Source organism: Aureobasidium subglaciale, assembly GCF_000721755.1.
Source record: "Aureobasidium subglaciale EXF-2481 unplaced genomic scaffold scaffold_13, whole genome shotgun sequence".
NCBI classification, from domain to species: Eukaryota; Fungi; Ascomycota; class Dothideomycetes; order Dothideales; family Saccotheciaceae; genus Aureobasidium; species Aureobasidium subglaciale.
Window position 1 is genome coordinate 80,933 of NW_013566982.1, and position 27,778 is coordinate 108,710.

Consider the following 27,778-nt stretch of genomic DNA (forward strand, 5'->3'; position numbering starts at 1 on the left):
ATCACCGCAGCAAAAGGTTCAAGGATCGGCCCAAAGGCTTATATTTAACAGTCCAAAACAACAATGACGCCTCACACTGTTTCTGTAGCGTCAGGAAATTGCAACCCTGCTTATTTTCGCGATGCTCCAGTTTTCCCCATCCATCTGGCGAGGGGTGTGGGGTCTAAACCCGGGTGCGATGACACCAAAGTATCGTGAGCAGATGCCGAAGTTCGTCACTGCTTTTTACCTGGCCATCGGTACATGTGTTTCGATGGCTATTGGAGTGTGCGATAATAGTCTGGAACTAGACTGACGTCCAGTTAGAGCGACAGCTTGATGCGCTCTCCTCGGACGCGATCCTGTGCAGGAAACGATCGAGCACTTCAGCAGCTACGTAAGTGACGATTGTGAGCACGCACCGGAAGACATCGCTCCTCGACTGGCTTCTGGGCAGCGGCCCGACTACCGAAGGAGATGCAACGTCAGACTCCATGTCTGGACTGACCGAGACGAACAGGTGAGGGTGTTCACCGCTCCGTCAAGAGGGGGATTCTATGCCTGTCTGTCATGTGGAGGATCCCATCAAGCTCGCAAATCATGAATAAAGACCGCTTTGTCACTGTGCTTGCGTCGTCAGTCTCGTGCTGTTACATCATCAACCAGTCGCAGAAACATTTATCCCTCGGTCATGGCTGTAAGTGGGTTCCGGTCCTTCTCTGGTTGTTTTTCGCGGCAGTCACGTCTGCCAAGCCGCCGCGAAATAACGCCTCGGATGCCTTCCGTGTCACTGACCTCGATGACCAGAACCCATCCTTCGTGCTCCGCGCTATCAAAGATGTGGCTTTTGAGAACAGAGACATACCGAAATTGCGCGACGAGTACGAAGTGAGAGTCCAAATCGCGCAGACTGGGATTTGTGGAAGTGATGTAGGTCGTGTTGTTCGTGTCATACAAATTTTGTTGCTAAGCATCTCAGGTACACTAGTAAGAATCATGGTTTCTCGACACCAAACACGGCTCTAATTTCGATACAGTTGGCAGAGAGGTCGCATCGGGGACTTCATACTGAAAAGTCCTATTGTTCTTGGTCATGAATCTTCCGGAACCGTTGTTGAGGTCGGAGCAGCAGTTCAAAATTTGAAGCAGGGTGACCGTGTCGCCATAGAGCCGGGCGTGCCATGTCGAAGGTGCGACTATTGTCGTGATGGCAGTCAGTGCTTCTTCAATTCACCACGTCTATATGAGTTACTGATACTCCTGTAGAGTACAACCTGTGTAACGATACTATATTCGCCGCTACACCGCCATGGGATGGCAAGTCTGTCACACTATGCTGTTGGACATTGGCTAATCAGAAATAGGAACACTTGCCAAATTCTACACAGTTGCAAGCGACTACTGCTACAAAATCCCAGACTCCATGAATATGGAAGAAGCTGCCATGGTCGAGCCAACTGCTGTCGCCGTGCAGATAGCCAAAGTTGCTGATCTGCGAGCAAACCAGACTGTGCTCGTCTTTGGTTGCGGTCCAATCGGAGTTCTTTGTCAAGCAGTAGCGAAAGCATACGGTGCTCGAAAAGTCATTGGAGTTGACGTTGTGAAATCACGACTCGATTTTGCCAAGTCGTATGGTGCTGACGCAGTGTACTTGCCACCAAAGCCCGACCAAGGAGTTGACCCTGTAGAACATTCCGAGGAGATTGCGACTATGATCAAGCAGGAGTTTGGTCTTGGCGAGGGGGCAGATGTGGTTCTTGAGTGCACTGGAGCCGAACCATGCATCCAGACAGGAGTCTTTGCCACGAAGAAAGGTGGTACCTATGTCCAGGCCGGCATGGGCAAGGAGAACGTGCTCTTCCCGATAACGACAGCATGCATCCGAGCCCTCGTCATCAAGGGATCCATCAGATACACCAAGGGCTGCTATCCGGACGCGGTACATTTGATTGCTACAGGCAAAATCGACGCAAAGAGGTTGATTACCAACAGATTTAAATTCGAAGAGGCAGAGAAAGCATTCGAACTAGTCAAAGCTGGACGAGAAGATGTCTTCAAAGTCATTATCGAAGGCGTTCAAAGTTGAAAGTACAGGTATCCCAAATCTTACGCTCGCCTCCTATGATGGAATTCAGAGAAGATCCTTCTGAGTGCTGTCACTCCGTCAAAGGCAGCGCACCTTACGTGTAGTCGCGATTGAGAATGTATGCATGTTGCAGTGGTGTGACAGACTGCCTCAATCTCTACAGTAAGGATCAAAATTGTCCAGATAGTTCAAACGTGATGTTTATACAACATGTTGAAGGTACATCAGGAAGCTAGAAAGCTGTCAGGCACTCTCATATGGGAACCCGGTCTCACTCGAATGTTCACAAGCGTTAAAGCGGGCTTAGACTCGAAGGATCGTGGCGCATCCCGGGCAAGGCTGTGTTTATAGGCTTGGCAAGGATACATAGCCATTACTTTTGCGATATGCCGCTTGACACGAGCAGAGATGGCATCCATTTACAAGCGGGGATGTATACATTTGATCTGAGCTGTAATCAATACTTAAAAAAGGTTTGGAAGGTGCCTTGGTCTTGTGTTATATGTCCCGTCGCAGCGAGGTACGCGGCCAAAATGTAGTTGGTGAAGCTTCGAGCCTGGAAGGTGGTGGCTTCCCGGTCGATTCAGCGGATCCTCACGACTCATGCAGTAACGGGTGTGATGGAGGGAGACTGTACACCGGTTCACGTGCTCCGATGGGTTTGGATGGCCTACTTGCGGGGTCTCCGTGGGGTTGATCACTGGTACTCCACTTTCGCGGGTTAGCGTGCGGGATGTGGCACACGGCATCGGACTACCCTATAGAGATGGCAAGCAGGCGCGGATCACTATAAGTAGAACACACTGGTCCTGCCCAATTCTATAATTCAAACGAGCGAAACGATTCAGAAACCAGGTCACTCAGCATGAAGGACGCAGACATCGTTGGCCAGTCATTGGCAGAAGTCCTACCTCAAACGAATAAGTATTGGTTTCAACACAAGCATCTGCTTCAATTGAACCTACTTCTACTTGTACCATTGCTTTCATCCTCAGTCGCAGGTTATGATGGTATGCTTCCTAAGCTCTCTTTTACAGGCCATGCAGCTAACGAAACAAGGATCACTCATGAATGGTCTTCAGTCTCTTCCACAGTGGCGAGGCTACTTTGGAAATCCAGTGGGAACCAAACTCGGGCTGATCAACGCTGCCCAGTCCATCGGCTCGGTCCTTGTTCTGCCAGTTGTCGGCTGGGCGAGCGATCGCTGGGGTAGGAGAATAGTTCTTCTTGGTGGTATCATTGGCGTTGTACTGGCAACAGTCATCCAAGCGACTTCAACGACACGCGCTCAGCTTGTCGTGTCTCGCTTAGTAGTAGGCGCCGCTGGAATGCTTGTTGTACAGCCCGCACCCATGCTCATCGCTGAGCTCGCCTACCCGACTCACCGCGGCAAATACACGAGCGCCTTTTGGACAATGTATTATCTTGGAGCAATTCTTGCCAGCTGGACATGCTTTGGCTGCGAGAGTATTCAGAGCAATTGGGCATGGCGTATTCCGACCATCATGCAAGCGGCATACCCTTTGATCCAAGCAGCATTCTGGATGTGGGTGCCAGAGTCGCCTCGGTGAGTCTTCCGTGGCACAAGACTCGACGACTATCAACTGACTCATTGCACAGTTGGTTGATTGCGCAGGACCGAGCACCAGAAGCTATGGCCATTCTAGCAAAGTACCATGCTGGTGGAGATATTGACAGTCCTTTGGTCGTTCGCGAGATGAGCGAGATTGTCGACGCAATTCGAATGGAGAAAGAGATCAAAACACCAGGTTGGGGAGCGTTGATCGAGACTCCAGGCAACCGTAAACGACTATTCATCGTCGTCTTCCTCGGTGCTGCTGCACAATGGAACGGCATCGGTGTTGTGTCTTACTACCTTACGCTAGTACTCAACAGCGTTGGTATTACAGACTCCTTCACCCAGACTTTGATAAATGGCTTGCTTCAGATTTTCAACTTCGCAGCCGCTTTATCCGCAGCCTTCCTTGTCGACCGCCTCGGTCGTCGTACACTATTTATCTGGTCTGGCTTCGGAATGCTGGTCTCATACATTGTTTGGACCGCATGCTCGGCTGTTAACAGTATTGATGGAAGCAAACCCGCAGGCATCGTCGTGATCGTGTGTCTATTCACATTGTAAGTCTTTCGCGCTGTCCGTATACGTGCATCGCTTACCAACCACGGCAGCTACTACCACTACGACATTGCTTACACCCCACTGCTAATGTCATATTCGACCGAAATATTGCCATACGGCCTTCGTAGTAAGGGATTGACTTGCGAGCTCCTATCAATCTACATCTCGCTGGTCATTGCAGCATTCACCAATCCTATTGGTCTCGAGAACCTCGGCTGGAAGTTCTACATAGTTTTTTGTTGTTTCCTCGTAGTGATCCTCGTAGTCACTTACATTACGTTCCCGGAAACCAAAGGTCATTCCTTGGAAGAAATTGCTCAGATTTTCGATGGTCCACAATCGACACGAGATGTGGAAGAAAGTGAGAGAGAAATCAAAAAGGGCTATGAAGTCGAAGCCACTGAGAAGATCGAGCGGGTCTGATTCTTGTTGGAGAGTACCTGTAAAGCCAACCGTATCAACATTCTCTATGTCCAATCCCAATTAGATGGTAGAGATTCTAGACCAACGTGTCCCGGGTCCGTCATGAATCCCCACTGAGAATCACTCATGAGCAAGTCAGTACTGGCGGGACTAGCGTTAGGCCACATCATAGAGTAGACATTGTTAATCTGAGTCTGAGGACTTTCTTCGGTGGCCGCTAAAGGAGCAAAACCAGAGATTGACGCAGACGTGATTGGGCTGAGAAATTGGCCACAAAGACGCATGATGACAGATTGACACTCGATGCTGCTCGGGTTGACCGAATTCATCTCGGTCATGACAGACAACGTTTGCTGAATTTGCGATCGCCAATCCGAGGCTAGGATGGCATTTGGCTGGTTGCGCAAGCACAGACACGGTATCAACGAAGCTTGGAAAATAAAATAACTAATCACAGTTAGTACGACGAGCACGTAGCTGAGAGCTGTCGTTTCTGAACTCACAGAGAGTACCAAGCGGCCAATCTACCATGGTCTAGACTCGACCAATACGTGCGAATTGAGGAGATGGTTGCCTTCGCTTCGTCAAGGCATCGGTCGATTGCGGTCTGTTCGGCCGGCGAAGGACCCAATCCATCCATGCCTCTCGCCGCGCTCAAGACACTCCGGATGACAAACGGACGATACATGATGATCCTGAAGTTTCGGGCCCTGTTGTGCATGATATGGTGACCAAGCGCAAACTTCGAAGGCACTCGGGCGTCTGCCGAGTACCACGGGCCAAGATTGCGAAGCCAGCTGCCCAAGTGCTCATCGTCAAGACTCAGTAGCTCGGAAGCGGCAGGATAGGGAATAGAGATGACTCGTGTGTAAACTTCAGCGGTCGCTTGATGGAATTTTGCCTGTGCAAGCATGAACGTGTATGTCGTGATGGTTTGTCGATTCTCAGGCCATGATTGTGTGATATTAGTAAGATCCCGATCGTGGATATTAAGCGGTAGAGATGTCTCTATGCCTTTGTCTGGCCAAGACCAAGGTCGTCCAAACGTCACGAGAGCCCCGGTAAACAAGTTGTACAACGTCCACCAGATACGACGCCTGTTCTCGATAGCTAGAGGAGGCAGTTTCCAATTAGCGAACTCTTTGTGCAATCCAAGACCCATAGCCATATGTAAAGCAAGTCCTAAGTAGTTGTAACCACTGTGTTGAATATCAGCACAGGTGTCCTTTTGCCCTTCGCAGTAGCCGGAAGATAAGATCAAGCTACGAACCTGTTTGGCTTTCCTCGCTTCTGTAGATAATTAGACATAAGCGCTAACACCTCCAATAGAGTGATGTTGCCTTTCTCTAACACGTCAATCTTGATGTTTAGTTTGGCAGCCTCGAAAAGCTTGAGGTCGTCGTTACTCTTTGCGTCCGCCGTCGTCGCTGTCGAGAACAGGCCAATAGCACCTAGCATGTAGACAAGTGCCTCAAAAGCTAGGCCATTTGGGCGCGGAATGATTTGCGCGTATTGCGCCCGGAATGTTGGCTCGTGTATCATGGGATATTGGACATGGTAGGATCCAAAATACGCGTTGATGGCGGAGTCGAGATCAATTTCAGTCAGACCGAGCTCCTCATAAGCTAGACTTTTGTCATCCTGGATGGAATCTTCAGTGGTTGTCTTCCGTCGTGGTCTAGCGGGATTTCGTGGCTCAGCGTCTGGCATTAGCAATCGCAACATCGCAGCACCAGATGAGGTACCCAGATAACCTGCACCACGCTCCTCCACTGTGAGTGAGGCCATGCCATCTACGACGTCTTCGTTTCTATCATCTGTGGGCGTCTCGTGCTGCTTCGAGACGTCGATAGCGTCGCTTCTGTTTACGCGGGAAATCTCGTCCCAGCTGAAGTCGTCCCCTTCTGAAGGAGGCTCTTCTGGTATACCATGGTAGCCATCATCCAGGTGACGATCATCGTCCAAGAGTTGCGGCTCAAGTATATTAGGGTTGACCGAAGTCCCTGTTCCGCCAATGACCATTCTATCGGCAGAGCCAAGCGATTGAAGCGAAACTTCAGGTACAGAAGTGTTATGGGTTTCACTCAAGTGCATGAGAGCAGCAAGCCTTTCTTCTGCTGCAATTGCTCTGCGTTCGGCCACTCTAGCTCGCATCTCAGCACGCCTTAACTTTTCTTCGGCTTCTGTGAGATTCTTTCTGGTCAAAGGAGTTCGACCCTCCGCCTTCTCGTAGAGGCAATGACGTCGATTGCGAGAGCAGGAAGTGCATTCTGGCAACGCGCGATCGCACTTTCCTTTTCGGCGCCGGCATTCATTGCAGTTCGTTTCGCTAACACCAAGACCTGCCGACATTGGAAGTAAGACGACCCGAGCCCGATAGTTGTGTAGATTGGTCGTTGCACGAGCGTGTCAACGAAGTTGCCGCAACGTGCAAAGTGGTGAGCCACCGCGCACGGCCCTTCATCGGGCCTTGTGGCTGGAGATCGGGATGTGGCTGGTAATATTGAGAGTGGCCGTGTGCTGGAATTTGTAACTCCCACTCTCCACTTTGACGACAGAGGGCGACAACGAGCTCTAGAACCGCACAATCATCTTCTAGATCTTCTAGATCAAAGGAGATCACAAGAAGCCAGACAGACGGTTTGTCTATGGAAGATTCGCTACAGTGAAAGCATTGTTCTTCAAGACAGCTCTAAGCGTGAGAAACGCCAGTACTCGGGGAGGAAGCATCATCTTCACCATCTCCTTGTATCACTTTGCCATTCACACTTCTCCGTCTGAACTCAGAACTCTTACTAGCATGACTTCTATATATCCAGTGTTTGTATCAGCCCAATGGCCCACTTGATAGGCCGTTGTCTGCGGCACCCTCGACCGAACCGACTCGAAAACAAAAAGCATCGTGTATCGGTATAGCCGCAGGCATAATAGATTCTAGCGCAAGAGAAACGTGTTCATCAGTCATGCTTTTCTGCCAGGTAGGTAAGCGTCGTCAATCTCGTTATCAGACAAAGACGTGTTTCGACTCCGGATCCGGGTGCGTACCCTTTGTTGTCGCCAACCTCGAGGTGATGCGGAACCTTTGCAACGAAGGAGTTTTATCCCTATAGCAGCGACCTTCAAGAACAGATCCTCGAACGCCAGCATTTCGTCTCAAGATGGCAGCAAACAGATGCAACCACAGGCAAGACAACCTCCAAGGACATTTCTGCACAGCCGACCCTGGATTTGAACCAGGTTTCATGGTATGTGATGATGAGCCCAAGGATAACCATCTGAACAATCCAATGCATCACAATGGTGACTACACTGTGTGTCTCGATTGCTGGCAAAATATCCTGGACGATCAACCACAAGGGTTCGGCCTTCGACGCGAGATGCTCGATACATTCGGCCAACTCATCTATCAGCAAAATCCGGCTACCGGGACATGGGATTTACGTAACAACGTTCACATCAACGGGCACAATTGCCTCGAGACAACTCAGTCGTTGCTTTGCGAACCTTGCGTCAGGGATGCAATTGCACATTTCAGACGCTGTGAAGCCGATGATGTCTATGCGACCGCCACACTAGGCGAGAACACCGAGCATGTCGAAGATCGCCTTACAAACAGCTGTGTGTGCCGCAAGCGATTCATAACTCATCCACATTACTGGTAAGCATTAGTCACAAGGTCATGGATTCGAGCGAGAGCTAACTCAATTTCGATAGCCTTACGTGTATGCGAGATGCTTTGGACTCCCGCAAGATCACAGCCGATCAGAACAAAGATTGGCTCAACACGCTGGGAATTTCTACTGGCGGCGAGCGTAGACATGTCGATCCTGCTTGGACAAACATACGAGCTCAGAACAACTATGCCGTGCCCTGTCGCTGCGGCCGCGATATAGGTCGATTACGCGTTGCACCAGTGCTCAGGGCCACTTTCTGCCTTGCGTGTAATGGTACGAAGATCTGGAGACATAACATTCCTGATGAACGCTACCCTACTCGCTCCACTCGAGCCCAAGCGTCCAATCCTGCTGATAGATGCCCCCTGGATATGTTGACTAGCGATCAACATAACCCGGACGCTCAAATCCGCGGCAGATCCGTCACACAAGGTCGTTTCTAGGTTACGCTGCAGACATGTACAATGCTTTTCAAATAAGCTTCAAGCCTCCTGCGAGCGTAGCATTCGACAGCTGTCTACTCACGACTGAAGCCTCCTGGAACAAGACTGTGCAATCATACAGCCGCAAGAGCTCCTGGCTACGAGCGTTGAAGAGCATCAAGTAGGGAAACTGTTGCACATTCAGAGATATCATTAGCAATGTAAAGATTAAAAGAGCTCGAGCCCCCCTGAACTATGTTTAATTCGCGTTGAAACGTCTTCTTTCATGGCAGCAAAGTAAGCACCGTCGCTGTCATCCCTGATCCTAGCCTGAGTGCGATGAACGCTTTGATATTTACGTAACCTACCGAAGTGTCGTGTGATCTGCCCCTGGTCCAGGTGGCCTGGTTCGATAGATGCGCTCTCTGCTACTATTTCCTAAGAGCAATTGGCATCCATGTTGGATCTCGTTCATCTCTGACCCAGTCACAGAGAGCATTTAAGAAACACATTCTATCCAATGAAGTGCATGACAGGTGTAACTCGATTGAAGAAAATTTAGGGTTCAGCAGCATGACTCTGACTACCATCCTAGGATATAGCTCAGGTCATGTGTAGTGCGCCTACTCCTGCAGACCGTGCATGTGACGATAGACCTTCCTCAGCTGCTCAAGAGTAACAAAGGTGATGATAGTGGAGGGTGCTCTGCTAATCAGAGCGGGTGTCAAGCCTTTGAACATCCAAGCTACACCTTCGTTCCTCAAAGTGCGCTCTAGCATGACCGACATACTGTGAGCAGAGGACTTGCGAGTCATGAAACGAGCCTTGAAGACATCTAGAGGGCTGCAGATGAAGGTGGACAAGAAGCCTGCAAGGCAACTGGCTGTGATGTGGGTCGGAATGTTGTCGCCCATCGAGGTTCGTTTCATCATCTCACGCTTGACAATATCGTATCCGGCTAATTGTGTGGCAGTGCCAATGGCTGCTCTGCCCGCTCCGAGCCAGACGCCAGTCCAGATGCTGTTCCATCCTTCAGCACGAACCATCTTGTGCAGACCGTCGGCGATATTCTGGTAGTTGCGACGCAACTCAGGGGGTAGACCAGGATCGGCCTGCATGCGAAGACAGATGACATCGGCGAAGTTGCTGCACACACTGCCGGTGAAGCCTGAAGATGCAGCCATGAGAGCAAGCGCGAGACCTGAGGGCGCATGTGTCGACGTGCTGCCCATCTCCTTCAGCTTCTCGTACATTCCAAAACGAACACCGGAGTAGAAGAAGGTTCGTGTGAGCGAAGCGCTCAACTGTGAAGTTTCAGTAGATGTTCGCAATCAGTGACAAACGTCGACTCACGCCTTTCTAGAGCCCTAGGAAGCGTTCGTGCATCCATACTTCGCGCCAGATTCGAAGCATACCCAGCTGTGGAGCGTCATGATGGAGTGTTTGTAGACGGAGCTACAGAGTGTCAGAGTGTCGTACGAAGTTTGTATACTATGGCATAAGCTTACACCAGCTGGACTGCGTTAGCTCCTGGAAAGTCAATGTATGAAGTTCGAGGTGCTTACCAACTCCCAAAGGCTGAGTGCAACAACTCGAGACACAGCTTGCCAGCCCTCCAAACCAGAAGGGGTAGTGGACCACACCATGCTCTGAATGGATAGAGTTGTCTTTCTCGATGACGGTAGGGTGAAGCTCGATGAAAAGCTTCTGGGTGATGAGAGGGGGTGGTACAGGTGCTCCATCCAGATGGTTTGCAGTCATTGTCACGACTCCTCCAGTTGTGCCGCTCATGACGAACTGACAGAAAGGTAAAGATTAATAAGGATGCGAGGAATATGAGATGGCGGAGGATGTTCGTGCGAAGCTGGGCCAGTTGCAAGCTTCTTCCGAAGATTTCCTTCTGCTGAAGTCTCCATGAGGAAAGAGCGATGCTGATGATGAGATACGATTACCCGTTCCTGCAATGATCATGCACTCGCTGTCTTCCCGCTCGGCAGATCGACAGTCTTTATTTCTGCATTACAATCCGACGGCATTTGCCGCATCTTACTAGATGTGCCTTCGCATGCCGCAGCTAGACATTCTATTCTCACGAGGCATGTCCCCAATCAGCGCACCGATATCCATGAACGGACTCGGAGCGTTTTCCTGGTTGGGTATCTCTGCATGACAGACGGGTATTCTTCGAAAGTGTTCTATGCGACTTTCAGCTAAAGTGCCTGGCACTATGTCCTCCTCTTTTGCAGCCATGCTCTCCAATTGTGCACGGCGCATGACCCAAACTCAGAAGTATATTCTAGAATGATTCGTCATCGCAAAGCATCATGGCTTTGCTATGTTTTCCGTTTCGTACTCGCTGCTGGGTGTTCGATTGCCTGTAGAAATGGTGGCTTCGTTGTCGCAAATCGAAGGCGGCGGCATATATCGGCTGCTGCGGGTTTCGCATTTGTTCTGAAGCCGGGCTGCTCTTACATCCCGGTGTCGGAGGACGGTGTTGTCAATGTGCGGTCGCCGGTCGCCAGGCGCCTCTCACACGCTGTGAGGATGTCTTGCGATGGTATACACCTACGGTAAGCCAACGGGGCTATTGCGTTAATCAAGAACAGGTGACCGCTTTCTGAACTCCTGTCGATCGAGTCTACCAACACGGAGAGCCGCTCTCTGCGCCTCGTTGATCCTGTCACGCTGCCCCATGGGGAGAACGTGAGGAGGTTGGAAAATATGTGTCAGAGCATCTCATGGTCGAGATTTCGTTTGTCACACAGGCGGGGTTAAACATTGAGCTCTGACGCTGCCTCGTTTCTGGGGTCGCTAGCTCGCCGACGACGACATCATGTTGCCGGTAGGCCGTCACGACGAGGATGAAAGAACGAGAGAACTGTCCGAGACCGATGTGGCGATACCAGTGGTACTCAGAGAGAATGTACAGTTGCGTTGAGAAAGGCGGACCGAATGAAAAGCCATATCACATGCTCTTATCGCTAGGCTTCGATCAACGTAAATCGCGTACGTGCAACTTGCTCCCCATTCTCTTGGCTCCAAGATCGAGCCTTTGACATGGTCCCTGACTCTCCTCGTCAAATATTGCCTTTAGCGATCACAAATTGAAAGGTGAGACTTTACCCTGCTGAATGGTGCGCATTTGACTCGGGAAAAGATAAGCCAAGTTTGCGCTGAAGCGCCTCCCATTGCGCCCGAACGGCTATCCGATTTGTGTAAATCAAGTACGAATACGTATCGCGTGGTTCAACGGAGTGACCGAGAGTGTTATCGCAAGTCGCATGAAGTACCAGCGAATCATGCGCATAGACTTGTACGATCGAGTGACCTGATGTGGCATCAGCTATCGTGGTCCCTTATGGCGGTTGTCTTGGTCGAAGTCACAAGAAGAGCTTGTTGTTGAATGATCGATCAGCGGCGACCGAAGGTGACCTCGAGGCTGCCCATGCAAAGCTTACAGCGCTGTGCACAATACAATTGGTTAGCCAAGCGAGCTTCTAATGTTTGTGGCTTGTGCGGCATCTGAACAAGCTCTCAAATAAGCACACAAAGGACAGAAAGGGCAATATTGCCGGGCAACGTCTTTCACGAAAACCCTCTTTTTCGAGACCGCGAGGTTGGTCGATGGAGATCGGGCGCGACAGCACGAGCCACGAAGTTGTTTCCATTACCCCTTCGAATTGTGAAATGAGAGGGTAATGGATTGCTCGTTATCCGGGGCTCCCTCGTGGGCGCTCAGATGGGGTCGGCCTGATCTCAGAGGAGTGTATCCAACTGCGAACGGATGTCCAGAACCTCACACTGAGGGATCGTCGCAAGATCTGGCTGCTTGCCGAAAGTCTGCGTGAATTTCGACTTCTTTTTTGGTATGTGCCTGTACAGTTTCTAGAACTCTTCCATGGCGGCAGGGGCGACAATGTCAGAGAAGCTTAACCAGAATCTTGCTGGCCAAGTCGCGAACAGAGACCAATTTCCTATCGTCAGGACAGAATCCATGATACCAACAATAAGCAAAGATTGAAGGACGCGTCCTGAGTGGTCTGTTGGATGTGCCACTATCAGTCCCTTTGCCGCTAAAAAGCAGCTAGAATGGTTTGAGTTTGGGTCGAGGCCTGGCCCGGTAGACTTTGGAGACAGCCCTCGAATGCAACATGCGGAGGCACACGGAGCACACGACCTTGATTGAGAGCCTCTCATACAACATATAAGAGTATGTGTGCTCCCACGTCAAGGTCAATTTGTTGCTCATCAGTAATTGTCGCATCTCTTCCTCGTCCTTCTTTACCTACAAGGGACTTCGAGAGCACCGACTCTCCCCCTTGACCCACTCCTCATATCTTCTTCATTCGTTCCCGGAAACACCCACGACACCATGGCCTCCGAGAAGCCTGAATATGTCGTCGACTCTGGCGATGCCCACTCTGACGAGAAGGCACCTCGCCGTGGCTCGACTGCCATTGGCGAGGCTGCTGACCTCTATGGTGACATTGAGACTGCCGAGCAGTTTGGTTACGTCTCTCGTGGCCTGAAGTCGCGCCACATCCAGTTCATCGCCCTTGGTGGTACTATCGGTACAGGTCTCTTCCTCGGTATCGGCAAGGCTTTCGCCCACTCTGGTCCTCTTTCTGTCCTTCTTGGTTACACCTTCACTGGTATCGCGTAAGTACCAATCATCCAAGAGGCGCTTCTGCTTCGACTGCAAGGAAGATGCTAATTGTACCTCCCACGTCTAGTATCTGGGCCATGATGCAATGTCTCGGTGAGATGGCGACCTGGTTGCCTCTTCCTGGTGCTATTCCTCAATACTGTGCTCGTTACTGCGACCCAGCCATGGGTTTTGCTGTCGGATGGAACAACTGGTACAACTCTGCCATCACTCTCTGTGCTGAGATTTCTGCTGCCGCCGTCGTCATTGGATACTGGAACGATACCATCAACCAAGCTGCTTGGATTACAATCATCATTGTCGTTGTTGTTGCGCTGAACATCTTTGCCGTATCCATCTACGGTGAAGCGGAGTTCATTTTCGCCAGTATCAAGATTGTGACGATTGTTGGCCTGCTCCTTGTCGCTCTTGTCATCGACCTTGGTGGTGCACCCAAGCAGGGACGCCTCGGCTTCCGCTACTGGGTTCACCCCGACAAGGGTGGTATGAAGGAGTACATTGCTAAGGCCGACACTGGTCGCTTCCTTGGACTCTTCGCCACCTTGATCAACGCCACCTTCTCGTATGGTGGTGTCGAGATGGTTGCTGTTGCTGCTGGTGAAGCCGAGAACCCCAGAAAGAACATTCCCAAGGCCGTTCGTCGTGTCTTCTGGCGTATCTTGTTCTTCTACGTCCTTGGTTCGCTTGCCATCGGTGTTACTGTCCGCTCTGACAACCCTGACTTGACTGCTGGCGGTGTCGGTGCTAAGAGCTCTCCTTGGGTCATCGCTATCCAGTCCGCTGGTATTCCCGCCCTGCCATCCATCATTAACGCAGTCATCCTTACATCCGCCTCTTCGTCTGCCAACGCCTTCTTGTTCAGTGGCTCGCGTTACCTCTTCGCTCTTGCACAGAACGGCCAAGCACCCAAGGTCTTCCTTAAGTGTTCCAAGTCTGGTGTTCCTTACTACGCCGTTCTCCTCACCGCTTCCATTTCGCTCCTTACCTACATGAGTGTCAGCTCTGGTGCTAGCACCGTATTCAACTGGTTCCAGAACCTGTGTTCCATTGCCAACCTCATCACCTGGATCAACATCCTGATCGCTTACATTCAGTTCCGCAAGGCTCTGATTGCTCAAGGTGTCGACCGTAACAGCTTGGTCATGAAGAGCAAGTGGCAACCATGGACTGCATACTTCGCTTTGGTATACTTCTGCATGATTCTGCTGTTCAACGGATTTGCAGTCTTCACCTCGGGTAACTGGAGCATCGATGACTTCATCACCGCTTACATCGGTATCCCCATCTACTTCGCTCTCTACCTGTTCTGGAAGCTCTTCAAGCGCGAATCCTTCGTCAAGCCTGCTCAGGCTGACATTTGGTCGGGCAAGGCTGCTATGGATGCCGAAGTTTGGGAAGAGCAGATCCCCAAGAACATCCTCCAGAAGATCTGGTACTGGATCGCTTAAGCGCGAGTTCGGTCATGTCGTTGATGAAAAAAGATATCCCTTCACTTCCATGTATAGATAATGATACAATAATGCTTTACACTTCCATTGAATTGTTCCTTCCAGTGCATTGTATCCAGAGCGTCAGCCTGAAAGTTGTATGTGTCTTCAACAGCGATCGAGAATGGACGGCATAGAAGGAGGCCTTTTTGTCGTTCGTGTATCCTAGTGCTGATCTCCCGTAATCCCTAGACTTCGTGAGACGATGGAAGAACAAAAATCCAATCTTCGAAATTCGCTGCGATCCAGTAGACGGCAGGTCCTGCTGCAGTAGGGTCCAGAAGATGGTAGTCTCTTTGGCAATGCTTCAAATTACGCAAAAATAGAAAATCGAGATGAAATGCAGGAACCCATAGCTGAGTCACCACTTGTCATTCAAAGGGCGTTGATAGTTTGCCGCGAGATGTTTTCCGTATTCGCCGCGGGCACTTGTCACTTCCTACAGCATCGCCAGCACAGTAAAGTTGAGGCTCTGTAGCTAACGTGACAAATTTACATTACTATACAAGAAAGTAAATGCACGAAGAGGTGGCATGTTGGCCGAACGAAGTGGCTAGATAATATTCTTCGGCAAAGTCGACGGAAAAGTAAGTCACGGGAACCAAGCGAAGTCGGGGTCGAAGCCTGCCGAAAACCTCTACGATGATCCTGTGCGACACATCGACGCAGCACGTATATCATCGAGTTGACACCCTCGTCAGCACTCTCAACTCGCTTGGAGTTCAACGTACGACCTAGCTACACTCATATGCTGCTGTGCAGCTCCCGAATTGTGGGCGAAGGTGATGAACAAGCCGCCTACGAGCATCACGACGCGTTGGGTTGCACACCGTGCACAGAGCCAATGCCCACAATGTTCTCACTTCGTAATTCGTCATTGAGCAGCCATGGAATTTATCTAGGAAAAGCGCAAGGCGTCTCTTCTGCTACTTGAGGCAGGATCAAGGAATGGCTTCTCTCCCAGCGAGCAGACCCGGTCGCCCGCTCTTGCAGCTTCATAATCATAAGTCGCAGTGTGCCACGTTGATCTGTTATCCCAGATGGCGAGGTCGTTCTTATTCCACTTGAAACGGACCTGAGCATCGTGGTTTTGTGTGACAAGCTATTCATGTTAGCCAAGATTATCATCACGTACACTCATGTATCATGCTTACATTGAAAAGATATTGTAGAAGGACGTCGGACTCGTCTTTCGTTACGCCATTGATACGACGTGTGAAACCGCGATTCACGTAGACACTCTTCCATCCTGTCACCGGGTTGGTACGAATGATAGGATGGACAGCTTCTAACGCCGGTCCTTGGTTAAGCGGTGAGCCACGGATGGTTGTGCGGAGTGGGTTGCCTAGTCTAGCAGCCTCTTCATGGAAGAATTTGGCCTCATGCGTCGCAGTAAGTCCCTCAAGGAACGTCGCTAACGCAGGAGACAGGCGGTCATAGACCTCATAGCCAGATGCCCAAAGCTGAGCATTGTTAGCAATCGTTTCTGATGCAGAGGTCACGAGTTCTTACTGTATCTCCTCCAGTTTGAGGTAGCGTATGGATCTTCAACATTGCGTAGTCAGAAGGCACCGGCTCGAAGGTGATGTCGGAGTGCCATCCTGCACTGGCCAGACGGGTGGTGTCACTCAGCTGGTGAGTAAGACCACCGCCCTTCTTCTGCTTCTCTGAACTGATGACGCTAATTTGGTCACCAAGCTCGCTGCCTTCCTCTGTCAGAGGATGGACATGGAGACCAGATGATTCGGGCTTAATTATCATGCTAGTCAGCTAAGGGTTTCTTGCTAAACCAAGATTGGACACTTACACAACCAGCGAGAGTTGTCAAGCGCTCCATGAATGCTTGCATCTGCTGCGGCGTTACATCCTGGTCACGCAAGAAAACCACACCACGTTGCGAGACTATATCCAGCATTGTCAGAACTCGAAATTGTTTCGGATCAAGCAATCATGGACTCACTGGTAACGGCAATGTCTCGAACCAAGGCATCACTGTTCTTCGCAGCAAGTACGTCTGCCACTTGAAGTCCGTGGTATTCACGACCAATCACCGGAGTCAAGTCCGAGTTTTGGTATGTGTCCAACAGGCCGCTGTACTCCAAAGGCTTCGTAAGACGAGTGCGAGCCTCACTCGGCAACGGCACGTCCAGTACTTCTGGGATGATGTTTCCAGGCATGTTGTACGTGTGGTGTCTTGTTAACAATCTGGTCACACGAAAAAGCGTCTCAAAAAAGCTACGGATGCAAGCCCAGGAAAATTAACCGGAGAGCTTTTATATCTAAACAGAAGAGTCCCCCTCGGATGCTACTGTCGGACACGACCGTCTGGAAAGGTAAGAGATAGCCCGGGCAATGATGCCCCACCATGGACAGCATAAAATAACCGGTAGCGCAACGTGTGATCGTAGAACGCCCTGACACGAGGCCGAAATCGACCAAGACAAGCGACAAACCGCGATTTCTCTTGCCCAAAACATATGCGACTCTGTTCATTGGAGGAAGAAGCATCTTGGTGATGATCTTGCCGGACTAGTCGATGGCGACATCAGGTTGTACTCTTGCGAAAGCCGCCAAGCCCTAAGCTTCCCCTCACAACTCACTGCAGTAATCTACCAAACGCGCCACACTTCTCCCAAAGTCATTGCTGAACATCCACAGATGTTCTTGGAAGCGAGATTCCATCAGTATTCTAGAGTGAAGGAGTGCCGTTTTCTGCATTGGATCCGCCCGGACTCTCGCTTCCGAACATACGTGATCAACTCAGGCATTCCGTTGAGCCAAATGACCGAGGCCTCTGGATCTGATCGGTGCGAACTATGATATAAAATGTACGCGCCCTCGTAGAATATGCCGGTAGGTTGCAGTCTCTTCCAGTCACTCGCCGTGATATCTCACTAAGCCATGGACGACTCTACAATCAAGCCGGCTCTCTATGCTGCCTCCACAGTGGAAACGGACTTGAAGCCTACCGCTCAGGTTGGCAGAGATCATATTGACCTACGTCCTCATGAGTCTTACGAGGGTGCTCACCGCTGGGATCCGTTGGCGGAATGGTCTGCCGAGGAGGAGGCCAAGGTTGTGAGAAAGGTCGATTTCTATCTGCTATCCTGGCTCTGTTTGATGTTCTTCGGCCTTCAGCTGGATCGCGGTAATATTGGAAACGCTCTGACTGATAACATGCTACCGGATCTGGGTCTGACCACGGACGACTACAACAACGTAAGATCAAATGCTCAAGTTCGATTATGCCTTGACTAAATCATCCCAGGGTACCACTGTGCAACTCGTTTGCTTCCTAGCAGCAGAGTTTCCTGTACAGCTTCTGATCAAACGCTATGGCTTCAAGCAGATCCTACCGTTGATGATGATAGGCTGGGGAATAGTTTCAGCTTTCCAAGCCTTCATGACCGATAAGACCGGTTTCTACATCTGCCGTGCATTGATCGGATTATTCGAAGGTGGTTTCATTCCCGGTACCATTCTCTTTGCATCTTACTTCTACAAGTCTGCCGAGCTTTCAGTGCGTTTGGCATGTTTCTGGTCGACTCTTAACATTGCTCGCGTCATATCCGCTCTGTTGGCGGCAGGTATTCTCAACATGCGCGGTGTCCATAATCGTCCTGGCTGGTGTAAGTCAAGTCATCTCCATTTCCCAAACGTCGCTAACTCTTTGAAGTCTGGCTGTTCCTCCTAGAAGGTCTCTTGACATTCGTGATTGGTCTCATGAGCTACTTCTACCTGCCTCATTCGCCTACACGCACGAAGGGTGTCATGTGGCGCAGAGGATGGTTCAACGAGCGCGAAGAAACCATTCTTGTGAACCGCATCTTGCGAGACGATCCTGCCAAGGGATTGACAGCTATTCAAGAGCCTGCTACCATGCGTGACATCATCAACACGTGGAAAGATAGCTCAACATGGGGACTATACCTCATCGGACTGATCGCCTATGTACCCGCAGCTCCTGTCAGCGGCTACCTCTCGCTCACACTCAAGCGTCTCGGTTTCTCGACATTCGACTCCAACATGCTTACAATCCCATCGGCGGTTCTGCAAATTATCTTGATGCTTGGGTTGGCTTACAGCAGTAACCACTTCCTCGAGCGTACTTGGCATTGCGTTTTCGGAGAATTCTTCGTCATGCCGTTGCTCATCGCACTGCTCGCTCTGCCTGCCGGCGGCAACAACTGGGGTCGCTTCTCCATCTCGACACTCATCAGTGGCTATCCTTACTTCCATCCAATCGTCGTCGCATGGATCAGTGAGAATACCTTCGACGTCAAAAAGCGAGCCATCTCTGCTGCGACTTACAACGTCATTGTACAAATCGGCTCGATCATGAGCTCTCAGATCTATCGCAAAGACGATGCGCCTTACTACTATCGCGGTAACAAGGTTCTTGTCTCCATCTGCGCCTTATCTCTGGTGGTCTTCGTTGCCCAACGCGAGTATCTGCGTCTTTTGAACCGACGAAAGGAAAGAGAGTGGTCTCAGATGAGCACGGAAGAGAAATTGACCTATCAATCTGATCAGGCTGAGAGAGAAAAGGACGGCAACAAGAGACTGGACTTTAGATTCCAGTACTGATGGAGATGTGAGCGCGGAAAAGCACGGGTTAATATAGATGATAGGATCAACAGCAATCTAGTAGGATAGAACACGAAGTGTAGAAAAGTGTCAGTAGTGCTAGCATAGAATGCCTAACCTTCTTCTGAGGTTTGGTCATCATTTCTAGACTACCTATTCTATAGGATGTTGTAACTTGTGTCAAGGGCTCGAATGTCGAGATATTTTGTTGCTTTTCCTATCGACAACGCCACAAGCTATTTCCTACTCATAAGCGAATGGATCCCACTCTCCAATGTTTCCCTTTTGACCTTCGTCCAGCGTCTCAATTTGGGCCATATCCTCGTCATGCAGCGACCAACCAAACAGGTCTGCGTTTTCTGCGATGCGAGCATCACGATCACTTTTAGGAATGATTGAGATGCCCATCTGCAAACACCAGCGTAGGACAACTTGAGCAGCGGTCTTATCATGCTTCTCAGAAATCTTCTTGATGACAGGATCGCCAAGACGCTTTCCCTGTGTCAGGGGCGAATAAGCTGTTACTACGATGCCCTTTGAGCGACAGTAGTCCAAGATGACGCGTTGTTGGTTCCAAGGGTGGAACTCGATCTGGTTCACAGCGGGCAAGATGTCGACATCTGAGTGAGCCATGAGGTTGTCGATATGCTGAGGGGACCAGTTGCTGACACCGATGGCTTTGGCTTTACCAGACTTGAAGGCCTCTTGGAGACCAAGCCAGGCTTCGTGGCGTGCTGCAGCTCCAGGACGAGGGTTGTGGAGGAGGTAGAGGTCGAAGTAGTCAAGGCCAGAGGTTTCGAGACTTTTCCTGATACCCGCAAGCGCTCCTTCCCGTGAATAGGTTGTATGACCGGCCTCAAGACTGTTCAGCGGCCATGGTCCGGAATTACACAGCTCATCAAATGAGGTTGGCATATCCGATCTCGAGAGATCTACCTCCCATAACTTGGAGCAAACAAATATATCTGACCGTTTGATCGAAGGATTCTGGGACAGAAACTTGTTGACAGCAGTGCCGGTCTCGCGCTCATTGTAGTAAATCTGAGCAGTGTCGACACTACGATATCCCTTTTCAAGTGCAGATAGTACTGATTGTTCGCATCTTGAGGACACACAAACTCCCAGACCAAGGACGGGAATTCGGACGTCACTTGATGGAAGTGGCAGCTTCGACTCTAAGGTCAATTGGGCTGACATAGTGATAGTTTCGATTGTGGCTTGTTGACAGACTTGCAGATTCCTTCGACTGTTAGAAATGGTGGAAGTATGTGAGTCAGCCGCCTAATGCAGAGAAAGTTCGACGGACATGCACTTCGATGTCGGCCATTCGTTCCTGCATTTTAGCCGCCGTCTATATTGGTTGAGGGGTCTCTGTGATGGCGTGCTCGCGCTGCGGATTGACGTTGATCGGCACAGTCTACCTCGCGCTTTCCATTTCCTCATTGATATTCACACGTGTTTAACTGCAATACTCGACCAACTTCAGTAATTACTGCCCTGAGTGACCGACTCATACTGCGTTTGGAGACTTGCTAGTAGCGAAATTCTCCGCGTGCAGAATACTATCACACTTGTAGCTGAGTCAAAGCACAATTATTCCCAGACTTGCAGCAATGTTATCGAGATCTGTCCTTCCCCCAACTCCCTGCACCAGTCTTGTTTATATGCGATGTTACTGTGCCTTTCTACAGCTCGTCGGTGCTCTACTTCGATTATCGGACAAGATTGGAAGGGACAGGTTTAGCACGTAGTATCAAATATCACGTCGAAATGTGACGTCACGTGGATCTCTGGCGAGCTTTGTCTATCATTGCCATGATTATCGACAATGGTACAACTTCCAGACGAGATTTGGTTGTATATCCTACAGTCTTTGCCAAGTCTGTCCAGCTTCACTCAGAAAAAAGAGTTTGAGGATTACAAACAGACAACGAAAACTCTTGCAAATGTCTGTCAGGTATCACACGTCCTCCGTGCGCTCTCTACTCCGATGCTATATAGAGCATACATCGAGCACGAGAATGATCACGATAGATGTCGGGGGCGGCAAGATTACAGATACAAAACGATTACAAGACTCCAGCTGTTCCTAAGGACCTTGATACACCGACCGGATCTAGCAGCCAAGGTAGATTACCTCAAACTTGCGAATTTACCAGATCGCTCGAGCGAAAAGACATCGGAATCTCTCAGTGAACTATATGCCACTGGTAGCGAGAAGCTTGCAACGATATGCGCTAAATATATACCTCCCAAGGACGCACGTCGTCGTCGTTCGTGCTTATGGCAACGCTACTGGAGGGTATGTCTACTTGAGGGTAAGAAGAAACACGGCGAAGAGGTCACTCTCTTACTGTCACTCCTTCCAAATATTGCAGCACTCGAGATGTATGTTTCAGATAGAAACATCGGACCCCATCTGTACGATTTCTGCCACGATATTGTTGATGCAGACTCGTGGAAAAGCGAGACCGAAATCCTGGATAATGAACCGACCATGGTCATCAGGGCCCGACAAGAGAGCCCTCTTGTAGGTCTGCCGTTCTTTACTCGATTGAAATCTTTGACCTTGACAACCGAAGAAAAACTTCTGAACAGCGGTTTCTTGAAGGATGTCATGTGCATCCCGTCACTAGAGACTCTCACCATCTTTGGAGAAGTGGCGCAATTCGGAGGTTCACATGCTTTTCGTCTACCACTAGAGCACATTCGCCATTTATCTTTGAAAGAATGTACTCTTCCCGACAGGCATCTGCAGTCTATCATCAAATCCTGCAGCAAACTGGAGTCCCTGCGTATCAAGCTTCCGTCCCACTCAGAACCCTTGATTGACAAGTGCGACTTGGGAACACTTCTCAAGTGTCTGCATCAGATGTCCGGAACTCTGCAAGAGTTCCAGTTGCACATGCCTGCCACCTACCGCGGAACTATTATCCCAGCTGCCTCTTTCGACCTTCGCTCGCTGACTCGACTTCGAGCGCTAGAGATCAACATCGAATTCCTTTTTCACCCGACAGCAGAGTCAGAGCCTTCTTTCGCTGCAATACTACCTCCGTCTATCGACGACCTCTATTTCCGTATGGCCGACAAAAGATTTGGAAAGCATCTGCACATCTTGGCTGGAGAGTACAAGAGCTTCTCTCTTCTCAAAATTGTTGACATTGGCATTGATGATATGCCGAGCCTTTACGCTATGAATGAAGCAGACGTGATGTGGAAGATAGCATTGAACAGCTGTGCAAGTGCGTTAAGGAAAGGTGGCATAGAGTGTAATGTACCAGTTGAGGGCACACGTTTCAGTCTCTCCTGTGGGGATGACTGATTTCTGATAACTGTCTCTAGGCAGAGTACTTTCTGCGGAGCGCAGAGAGGTCTACTAAGATGCATATTATCGTCGGCTCCCTCCGCAGACTCCTTCGATGTAGACAAGAACTGTGCCTTTCGCTAGCCTGTCATCGCCCTATCGATAGTCGTGGAGGACAGTAGGTATAACAATCGATGTTGAGGACTCTTCTCGCCTCACAGCTCTACACAATCCTCAAAATGATCCAATCGCAAGAATCAGCATCATCCTGTAGCTTCGTAACCTGCAGTAGCATTGTCGTCTACATTGCGTAGAATTAAGCGGTTTAACGATCGTGGCAGAATAGCGAGCCACGTGGTCGCTGAATACTCATCCTTCTCGTCTAGCTGTTCTATCACACACAATAAGATTTCATCGGGTGGGTTACACATGGTTTCGAATGGAAAATGGGTGGAATATGTCAGGAGGTATCAGAAGATGGAAGGTGCAAGCCCGAAGCGAAGAAATGTTGCAAGTGATAATGTGGTCTAATGAGGGATTGGTAGAATGAGAGAATATGCAAAGAATATGCTCGTGTACTCAGCAATTGTGAATGCGACCTAAAATGTCGCATTCGATCTCTCGAAGCTGAATCAATAAACTTGGAGCTGAACAAACTCTTGATGCAACAAGTGCATCAACCAAGTGCCATGCTCGCCTGGCGCCTTTGTCCCCGTCGCGTGAAAGACATAGGACTTGACCAATAGACCCAGGACGACAAAAACCATGAGATGAATGTCAAAGCAAAAAAAAGAAAAAGTCATGAGTGTATTTTGTTTCTCATTAGGCTATACGACGCAGTTCTTCAAGAGATAGCATTTAAACGTGCTGCTTGATGGCGGCCTCGAGGGCGGTAGGGTTGGCACCAACAACGGTGGCGACCTCCTGGCCGTCCTTGAAGAGAACGAAAGTGGGCATGGCGCGGATGCTGAGCTCCTGGGCGACCTCGGGGACCTCGTCGACGTCGATCTTGTAGAAGCGGGCGCTGGGGTATGTGGAGGACATCCTGTTGGTGTGGCGCGTTAGTGGTGGGGTCTTGGGAAGTAGAGCGGGAATAGGCAGGGAGTGCTTACTTGACGACCTGAGGGGCGATGGCCTTGCAGGGACCGCACCAGGTGGCGAAGAAGTCGACGACCATCAAGGTGCCGGTCTCAGCGCGAGCGGAGTCGAAGTCGGCCTTGCTGTTGTGTCTGTCAGTCGCGGCTCTTGCATCTAAAGCTTCACTCTATTTCTCAAAGCTTCAGTTCCAGTGACATGGCGCATGCAGCTGCCGTGTCACAACAAACGTGGAGCGCACGAGAGTGGAGAGCTGAAGTGAGGGCGGGCCAATACTCACGCCTGGAGGTTGTGAACACCGGAGGAAGCCATTGAAGCGGTGAAGTGTCTGGTTGCGGCGGGCTTGAAGAAAGCGGGCTTGAGGAGATGCTGCGAAAGCGCGGCGGGTCTGGTGGTAGTTCTGGCGAGGGAAAAGGTCGACGTGTTTCTTGCGGTGCGAAGAAGGCTGCGACGAGTGGTGGAGGCAAGGGACATATAGCTTGTTGTGGTGTGGAAGTTCGACTGAATGCTGTGACCAACACAGACAATGACGACCCGCCGAATGCTTTGATAAGCAGCCCCTCCGCCGCCTTTCGCCCAACACCACCGCACGGAACATGCCGTCCTGATCAATTCCCGCCCAATCTCACGAGTCACCACCAAGTGCGCCCGACATCAATAATCGCCTTCGCGATCCTTCCAGCCACTTGTATCTTCTGTAACGGCTACTTCTCACTAGGCTTGCTTTATCAGCTCTGCAGCTTCTACCATCCCTCAGAACCATGACAAAGAATATGCGAGCGAGTCAGCCACTCACGTCTGAGATTGTGCTTTGTAGTGGAAAAACAATGCTTTCTTTAGCTGTCTTGATGCTGTATCTCTTCTTGACATCCACTGTAGTATACAAGTAATCCTCTTTCAGACCCTCTTCTGTTATGACGGGCGTAACAAAACTCTTCTCTAAAACCACGCAAAGAGCCAATACATCGCTCTTCAATTCATGCTCGCAGTTCAAATAGGGTATCAAAAAACATCTCCCATGGTGTATGGGGGTCATAAGAGGAAATCGCAAGAAAGCACATAACTTCATGCTCTGCGTGATAATCCGCCTCTGCAGAAACAACAAATGAGATGATTCAAAGGATGGTGATTGATGCAGGCCCTCTTATTCTTGAGGGATGCGAGGTGACGACCTGGGACTCGCTTCTGTAAGTAGGGTGTTGACGCTCTTGCTCCTCTTGGGCGCAATGTCTAGCATCTTGGCGCTGCCAGCGCTGAGTGTTTTACCATGGCCATGCATTCGACCATAGTTTACGCTCTGCGCTTTGTGCAACTCCACTGGAGACTCGACAGAATCACTGCTGAGGCTATCCTCCCGAGATAGTGTTGCCGGCTCCGCGGCTTGGAATTCGGTAAGAAGGCCTTCACGAGACTTAAAACGAGGGTCATTGTGTACCACCGTTGGTCTACGGCGTGCTGTGGCTTGTCTGAGGGGTGCAGCCTCCTCGGGGGAGAGATCTGCTGTCGGCGTGATCTCAATCGCATGATCGACTGATGCACGGCGGCTGCCGTTGTCTGGTGTCAAAGCAGCAAAGTACTCATGTTCCGGGACAGGCAGACGGTCGAAACTTCCGTTGAACTCGGGCTTTCCCTTCTTAAGAGAGCTCAAGCTACTATGGGGATATGATGTGTGTGATGTGCGTTTAACCAGACGTCCACTGATCCAGCTACCCTCAGAATCAACAGACCCATAAGATTGAGAGAGAACAGTTGACTCTCGGTCTTCAAGAATTGCAGGAGAGTCATTCCTGATGGGGTCAGAGGGGTCGGTGTGCTTCGTCTGCTTTTCGACACCACGTTTTGAACGTCTCGCAGTCACAACCCCGGCTGTAATCATACTCAGTTCAGGCGACTGCATACGAGACGACGGCGGGGATATTGGCAGCTCGGGAAGATCTTCGCGGAACTTGCTCTGGGTGCGAGAGGGTACACCGGCCTGACGTGATGATGGAGGTCCGACAAGATGGGCCGGAATGGGTTGCTTTGACATGGACTCTCTAGATGTATTGACAAAGGAAAATTCGGATGGGGCCTTGTCCTCGGATGTGCGGTTCGAGCTGAGGCCACGGCGGAAAATGTTAGTCCAAGCACTGGGGCCTACACGACGGCTGCCACTCTCGGAGGGTCTGCGTCGACTAGATTCAAAAGAACTAGCGGGATGACTAGATGTCCTTTGTGACGGCGGGTATGCTACCTCGGGCAGACTGGGAGAGGGTTGAATCTCGCGCTGAGCATTGGGGACGGGAGACGCGGGTGGAGACAAGCGGCCGGCAGACAGCCTGACAGCTCTGGCAGTTTGCAAGATCGGCTCATCAAATGGCGTCTGCACAGGAGAATATTCGGCGCCGGGAGCTGTGAAGGGGTTCTCGGACTCGGGGTCGGCGAAAGGATTCTGGGGTATGTCTTCGCGTGGTGGGTAGCGTAGGTAGGTTCCGCCCTTGGTAGGGGTTTCCTGCATCTCTGGGACTCGCTGCTTGCCCTGTTTCCTGAGCGAAGTGGGCGTGACGAATTCGGCGTCGGAGGCTTGTTCGCGGAAGGCAGGGTGAATTGCAGTGGGAGGGCTTGCATTTAGACGGGCTTCTCTAGCCCTAGTTTCATCTTCCTCGCGCTGCTTCTCTGCTCGTCTACGCAACTTGCGATCGAGGCGTTCATGCTGCTCCAGGGCCTTTTGCTCTTTCCTGCGTTGGTCACGCTCCATAAGGATACGCAGCTCGGTGGAGTTGAGGTCGTCGGCAAGGTCGGCAACCTTCCTTCGGTCTTTCTTTCCGCTCGAGGCACGAGCGAGCTCGGGCAGCTTGTCCATCTTCTGCGGACGCTTTGCGAAAGGCGAGGGCGTATGGGTGAAGGTGCCCGACACACGAACGGTAGGACGGGGACTGAGGATGGACATGCCACCAATCTCCCAGGCGCGCTGCTCCGACATGTGTGATCTGTTGGAGCGGATGGACTCTGGCAGGGGAAGCGAGATGTTGGAATTGCGAGAATCGTCGGCACCGGGCCGTTTGGTCAGGGTCCGACGGGCCTTTTTGCTGTCGCGACGGAGCAGGTCATGGCCGGATGAGGCGGCGGGTCTCTTTGGAATCTGCATTGGCGCGCTCATCTGACGGATTTCCTCTTCGCGTAGGGTCTGATCCTTTTTCCGCTTGGTGGACTGACGGCGACTGGGGGTGGCCTTGTCATGCGACGGGGACCGGGGAATGTTCGGGGTACGTGAGCGGGCAGATGAGGGGCGTTCAAGGGTATAGGGATGGACGGGCTTGATAACGTTTGCGGGCCTCAGATGAGGACTTTGCTCGAGTTTGGACAAGGCAGGTAGTGCCGTCAACTCGTCCTGCACGCTTCCTGGACGCTCAAGGCTATTCGGGGGGATGTGCATGTGGGTGCGAGAGGCATTGGTCGGACGGGCTATGGCCTGTGCCGGGCCATCTGAAACATCTGCAGGGCGCTGCTGGCTCTGGCTCGGAGTTTGGCTCTGTTGCTGCTGTTGCTGTTGCTGTTGGCGGGCAGCTGGCGCTGTTGTTGTCTTTGTTGGCGTTGTGGCAGTTGCAGCGCTTGACGTAGTCGTTGCGGCCGTCGACGCGCTCAGACGTCGCTTCTTTCTTCCAAACGGCCATAGTGGCATGGCGACAGGCAGAGGTGGACGTGTGGGCTGGACGGCTGCATATGCGACACTCGACAATGTGTATGACCGACGTGCGGATGGGCCTGTAGGAGAGAGGGAGCACAAGGGAAGAAAATTAGTGGCAATCCCGACTCTATCGCACCGCAGCTCCACGCTCATGCATCGATTTGCGACAAGCTGCAGCTCCCGTCGACATCTGTGCTCACTGCTGCGCGCCTGCCTTCGCACCAAACTGCCTACCCTACCCTACCCTACGA

General features: G+C 50.9%; 11 protein-coding genes across 11 annotated transcripts; 5 read left to right on the forward strand and 6 right to left on the reverse strand.

The window, feature by feature from the left end:
• Positions 1-544: 544 nt before the first annotated feature.
• AUEXF2481DRAFT_264571 (uncharacterized protein) lies at positions 545-2,316 on the forward strand. The gene is made up of 6 exons (XM_013487537.1): positions 545-676; positions 787-909; positions 959-966; positions 1,017-1,192; positions 1,246-1,296; positions 1,344-2,316. Exons 1-6 carry the CDS (start codon positions 671-673, stop codon positions 2,063-2,065), a joined length of 1,086 nt encoding a protein of 361 aa, XP_013342991.1. The 5' UTR covers positions 545-670; the 3' UTR covers positions 2,066-2,316.
• A 614-nt stretch (positions 2,317-2,930) lies between these two features.
• AUEXF2481DRAFT_66441 (uncharacterized protein) lies at positions 2,931-4,625 on the forward strand (the record flags this gene model as incomplete). Its single annotated transcript, XM_013487488.1, has 4 exons — positions 2,931-3,075; positions 3,125-3,632; positions 3,686-4,201; positions 4,253-4,625. The coding sequence occupies 4 exons, from the start codon at positions 2,931-2,933 to the stop codon at positions 4,623-4,625; spliced, it is 1,542 nt and encodes a 513-aa protein (XP_013342942.1).
• A 44-nt stretch (positions 4,626-4,669) lies between these two features.
• AUEXF2481DRAFT_5778 (uncharacterized protein) lies at positions 4,670-6,779 on the reverse strand (the record flags this gene model as incomplete). Its single annotated transcript, XM_013487287.1, has 3 exons — positions 4,670-5,072; positions 5,129-5,824; positions 5,896-6,779. The coding sequence occupies 3 exons, from the start codon at positions 6,777-6,779 to the stop codon at positions 4,670-4,672; spliced, it is 1,983 nt and encodes a 660-aa protein (XP_013342741.1).
• A 1,004-nt stretch (positions 6,780-7,783) lies between these two features.
• AUEXF2481DRAFT_30266 (uncharacterized protein) lies at positions 7,784-8,742 on the forward strand (the record flags this gene model as incomplete). The annotated part of the gene is made up of 2 exons (XM_013487357.1): positions 7,784-8,283; positions 8,340-8,742. 2 exons carry the CDS (start codon positions 7,784-7,786, stop codon positions 8,740-8,742), a joined length of 903 nt encoding a protein of 300 aa, XP_013342811.1.
• A 602-nt stretch (positions 8,743-9,344) lies between these two features.
• Positions 9,345-10,512, reverse strand: AUEXF2481DRAFT_5780 (uncharacterized protein; the record flags this gene model as incomplete). The annotated part of the gene is made up of 3 exons (XM_013487288.1): positions 9,345-10,025; positions 10,137-10,234; positions 10,287-10,512. The coding sequence occupies 3 exons, from the start codon at positions 10,510-10,512 to the stop codon at positions 9,345-9,347; spliced, it is 1,005 nt and encodes a 334-aa protein (XP_013342742.1).
• Positions 10,513-12,938: 2,426 nt separating this feature from the next.
• Positions 12,939-14,947, forward strand: AUEXF2481DRAFT_40861 (uncharacterized protein). The gene is made up of 2 exons (XM_013487406.1): positions 12,939-13,380; positions 13,455-14,947. The coding sequence occupies exons 1-2, from the start codon at positions 13,094-13,096 to the stop codon at positions 14,833-14,835; spliced, it is 1,668 nt and encodes a 555-aa protein (XP_013342860.1). The 5' UTR covers positions 12,939-13,093; the 3' UTR covers positions 14,836-14,947.
• A 456-nt stretch (positions 14,948-15,403) lies between these two features.
• On the reverse strand, positions 15,404-17,218 carry AUEXF2481DRAFT_40862 (uncharacterized protein). The gene is made up of 5 exons (XM_013487407.1): positions 16,835-17,218; positions 16,682-16,776; positions 16,387-16,623; positions 16,029-16,337; positions 15,404-15,976 (listed from the first exon to the last, which is right to left on the reverse strand). The coding sequence occupies exons 1-5, from the start codon at positions 17,049-17,051 to the stop codon at positions 15,773-15,775; spliced, it is 1,062 nt and encodes a 353-aa protein (XP_013342861.1). The 5' UTR covers positions 17,052-17,218; the 3' UTR covers positions 15,404-15,772.
• Positions 17,219-17,775: 557 nt separating this feature from the next.
• Positions 17,776-19,461, forward strand: AUEXF2481DRAFT_66406 (uncharacterized protein; the record flags this gene model as incomplete). Its single annotated transcript, XM_013487483.1, has 3 exons — positions 17,776-18,093; positions 18,143-18,503; positions 18,551-19,461. The coding sequence occupies 3 exons, from the start codon at positions 17,776-17,778 to the stop codon at positions 19,459-19,461; spliced, it is 1,590 nt and encodes a 529-aa protein (XP_013342937.1).
• Positions 19,462-19,704: 243 nt separating this feature from the next.
• Positions 19,705-20,658, reverse strand: AUEXF2481DRAFT_5784 (uncharacterized protein; the record flags this gene model as incomplete). The annotated part of the gene is made up of 1 exon (XM_013487289.1): positions 19,705-20,658. The coding sequence occupies one exon, from the start codon at positions 20,656-20,658 to the stop codon at positions 19,705-19,707; it is 954 nt and encodes a 317-aa protein (XP_013342743.1).
• Positions 20,659-23,623: 2,965 nt separating this feature from the next.
• Positions 23,624-24,172, reverse strand: AUEXF2481DRAFT_30273 (uncharacterized protein; the record flags this gene model as incomplete). The annotated part of the gene is made up of 3 exons (XM_013487358.1): positions 23,624-23,810; positions 23,878-23,985; positions 24,141-24,172. 3 exons carry the CDS (start codon positions 24,170-24,172, stop codon positions 23,624-23,626), a joined length of 327 nt encoding a protein of 108 aa, XP_013342812.1.
• Positions 24,173-25,004: 832 nt separating this feature from the next.
• Positions 25,005-27,521, reverse strand: AUEXF2481DRAFT_5786 (uncharacterized protein; the record flags this gene model as incomplete). Its single annotated transcript, XM_013487290.1, has 1 exon — positions 25,005-27,521. One exon carries the CDS (start codon positions 27,519-27,521, stop codon positions 25,005-25,007), a length of 2,517 nt encoding a protein of 838 aa, XP_013342744.1.
• Between the last annotated feature and the right edge of the window lie 257 nt (positions 27,522-27,778).

Coding starts and splice junctions, on each gene's coding strand:
- AUEXF2481DRAFT_264571 (XM_013487537.1), top strand. Junction 1,193..1,245: donor CGACTATTGTCGTGATGGCA/GTCAGTGCTTCT, acceptor ATACTCCTGTAG/AGTACAACCTGTGTAACGAT. Junction 1,297..1,343: donor CGCTACACCGCCATGGGATG/GCAAGTCTGTCA, acceptor AATCAGAAATAG/GAACACTTGCCAAATTCTAC.
- AUEXF2481DRAFT_40861 (XM_013487406.1), top strand. CDS start 13,094: ATGGCCTCCGAGAAGCCTGAATATGTCGTCGACTCTGGCGATGCCCAC. Junction 13,381..13,454: donor TACACCTTCACTGGTATCGC/GTAAGTACCAAT, acceptor TCCCACGTCTAG/TATCTGGGCCATGATGCAAT.
- AUEXF2481DRAFT_40862 (XM_013487407.1), bottom strand. CDS start 17,051: ATGCCTGGAAACATCATCCCAGAAGTACTGGACGTGCCGTTGCCGAGT. Junction 16,777..16,834: donor TCGAGACATTGCCGTTACCA/GTGAGTCCATGA, acceptor TGCTGGATATAG/TCTCGCAACGTGGTGTGGTT. Junction 16,624..16,681: donor TGACAACTCTCGCTGGTTGT/GTAAGTGTCCAA, acceptor ATGATAATTAAG/CCCGAATCATCTGGTCTCCA.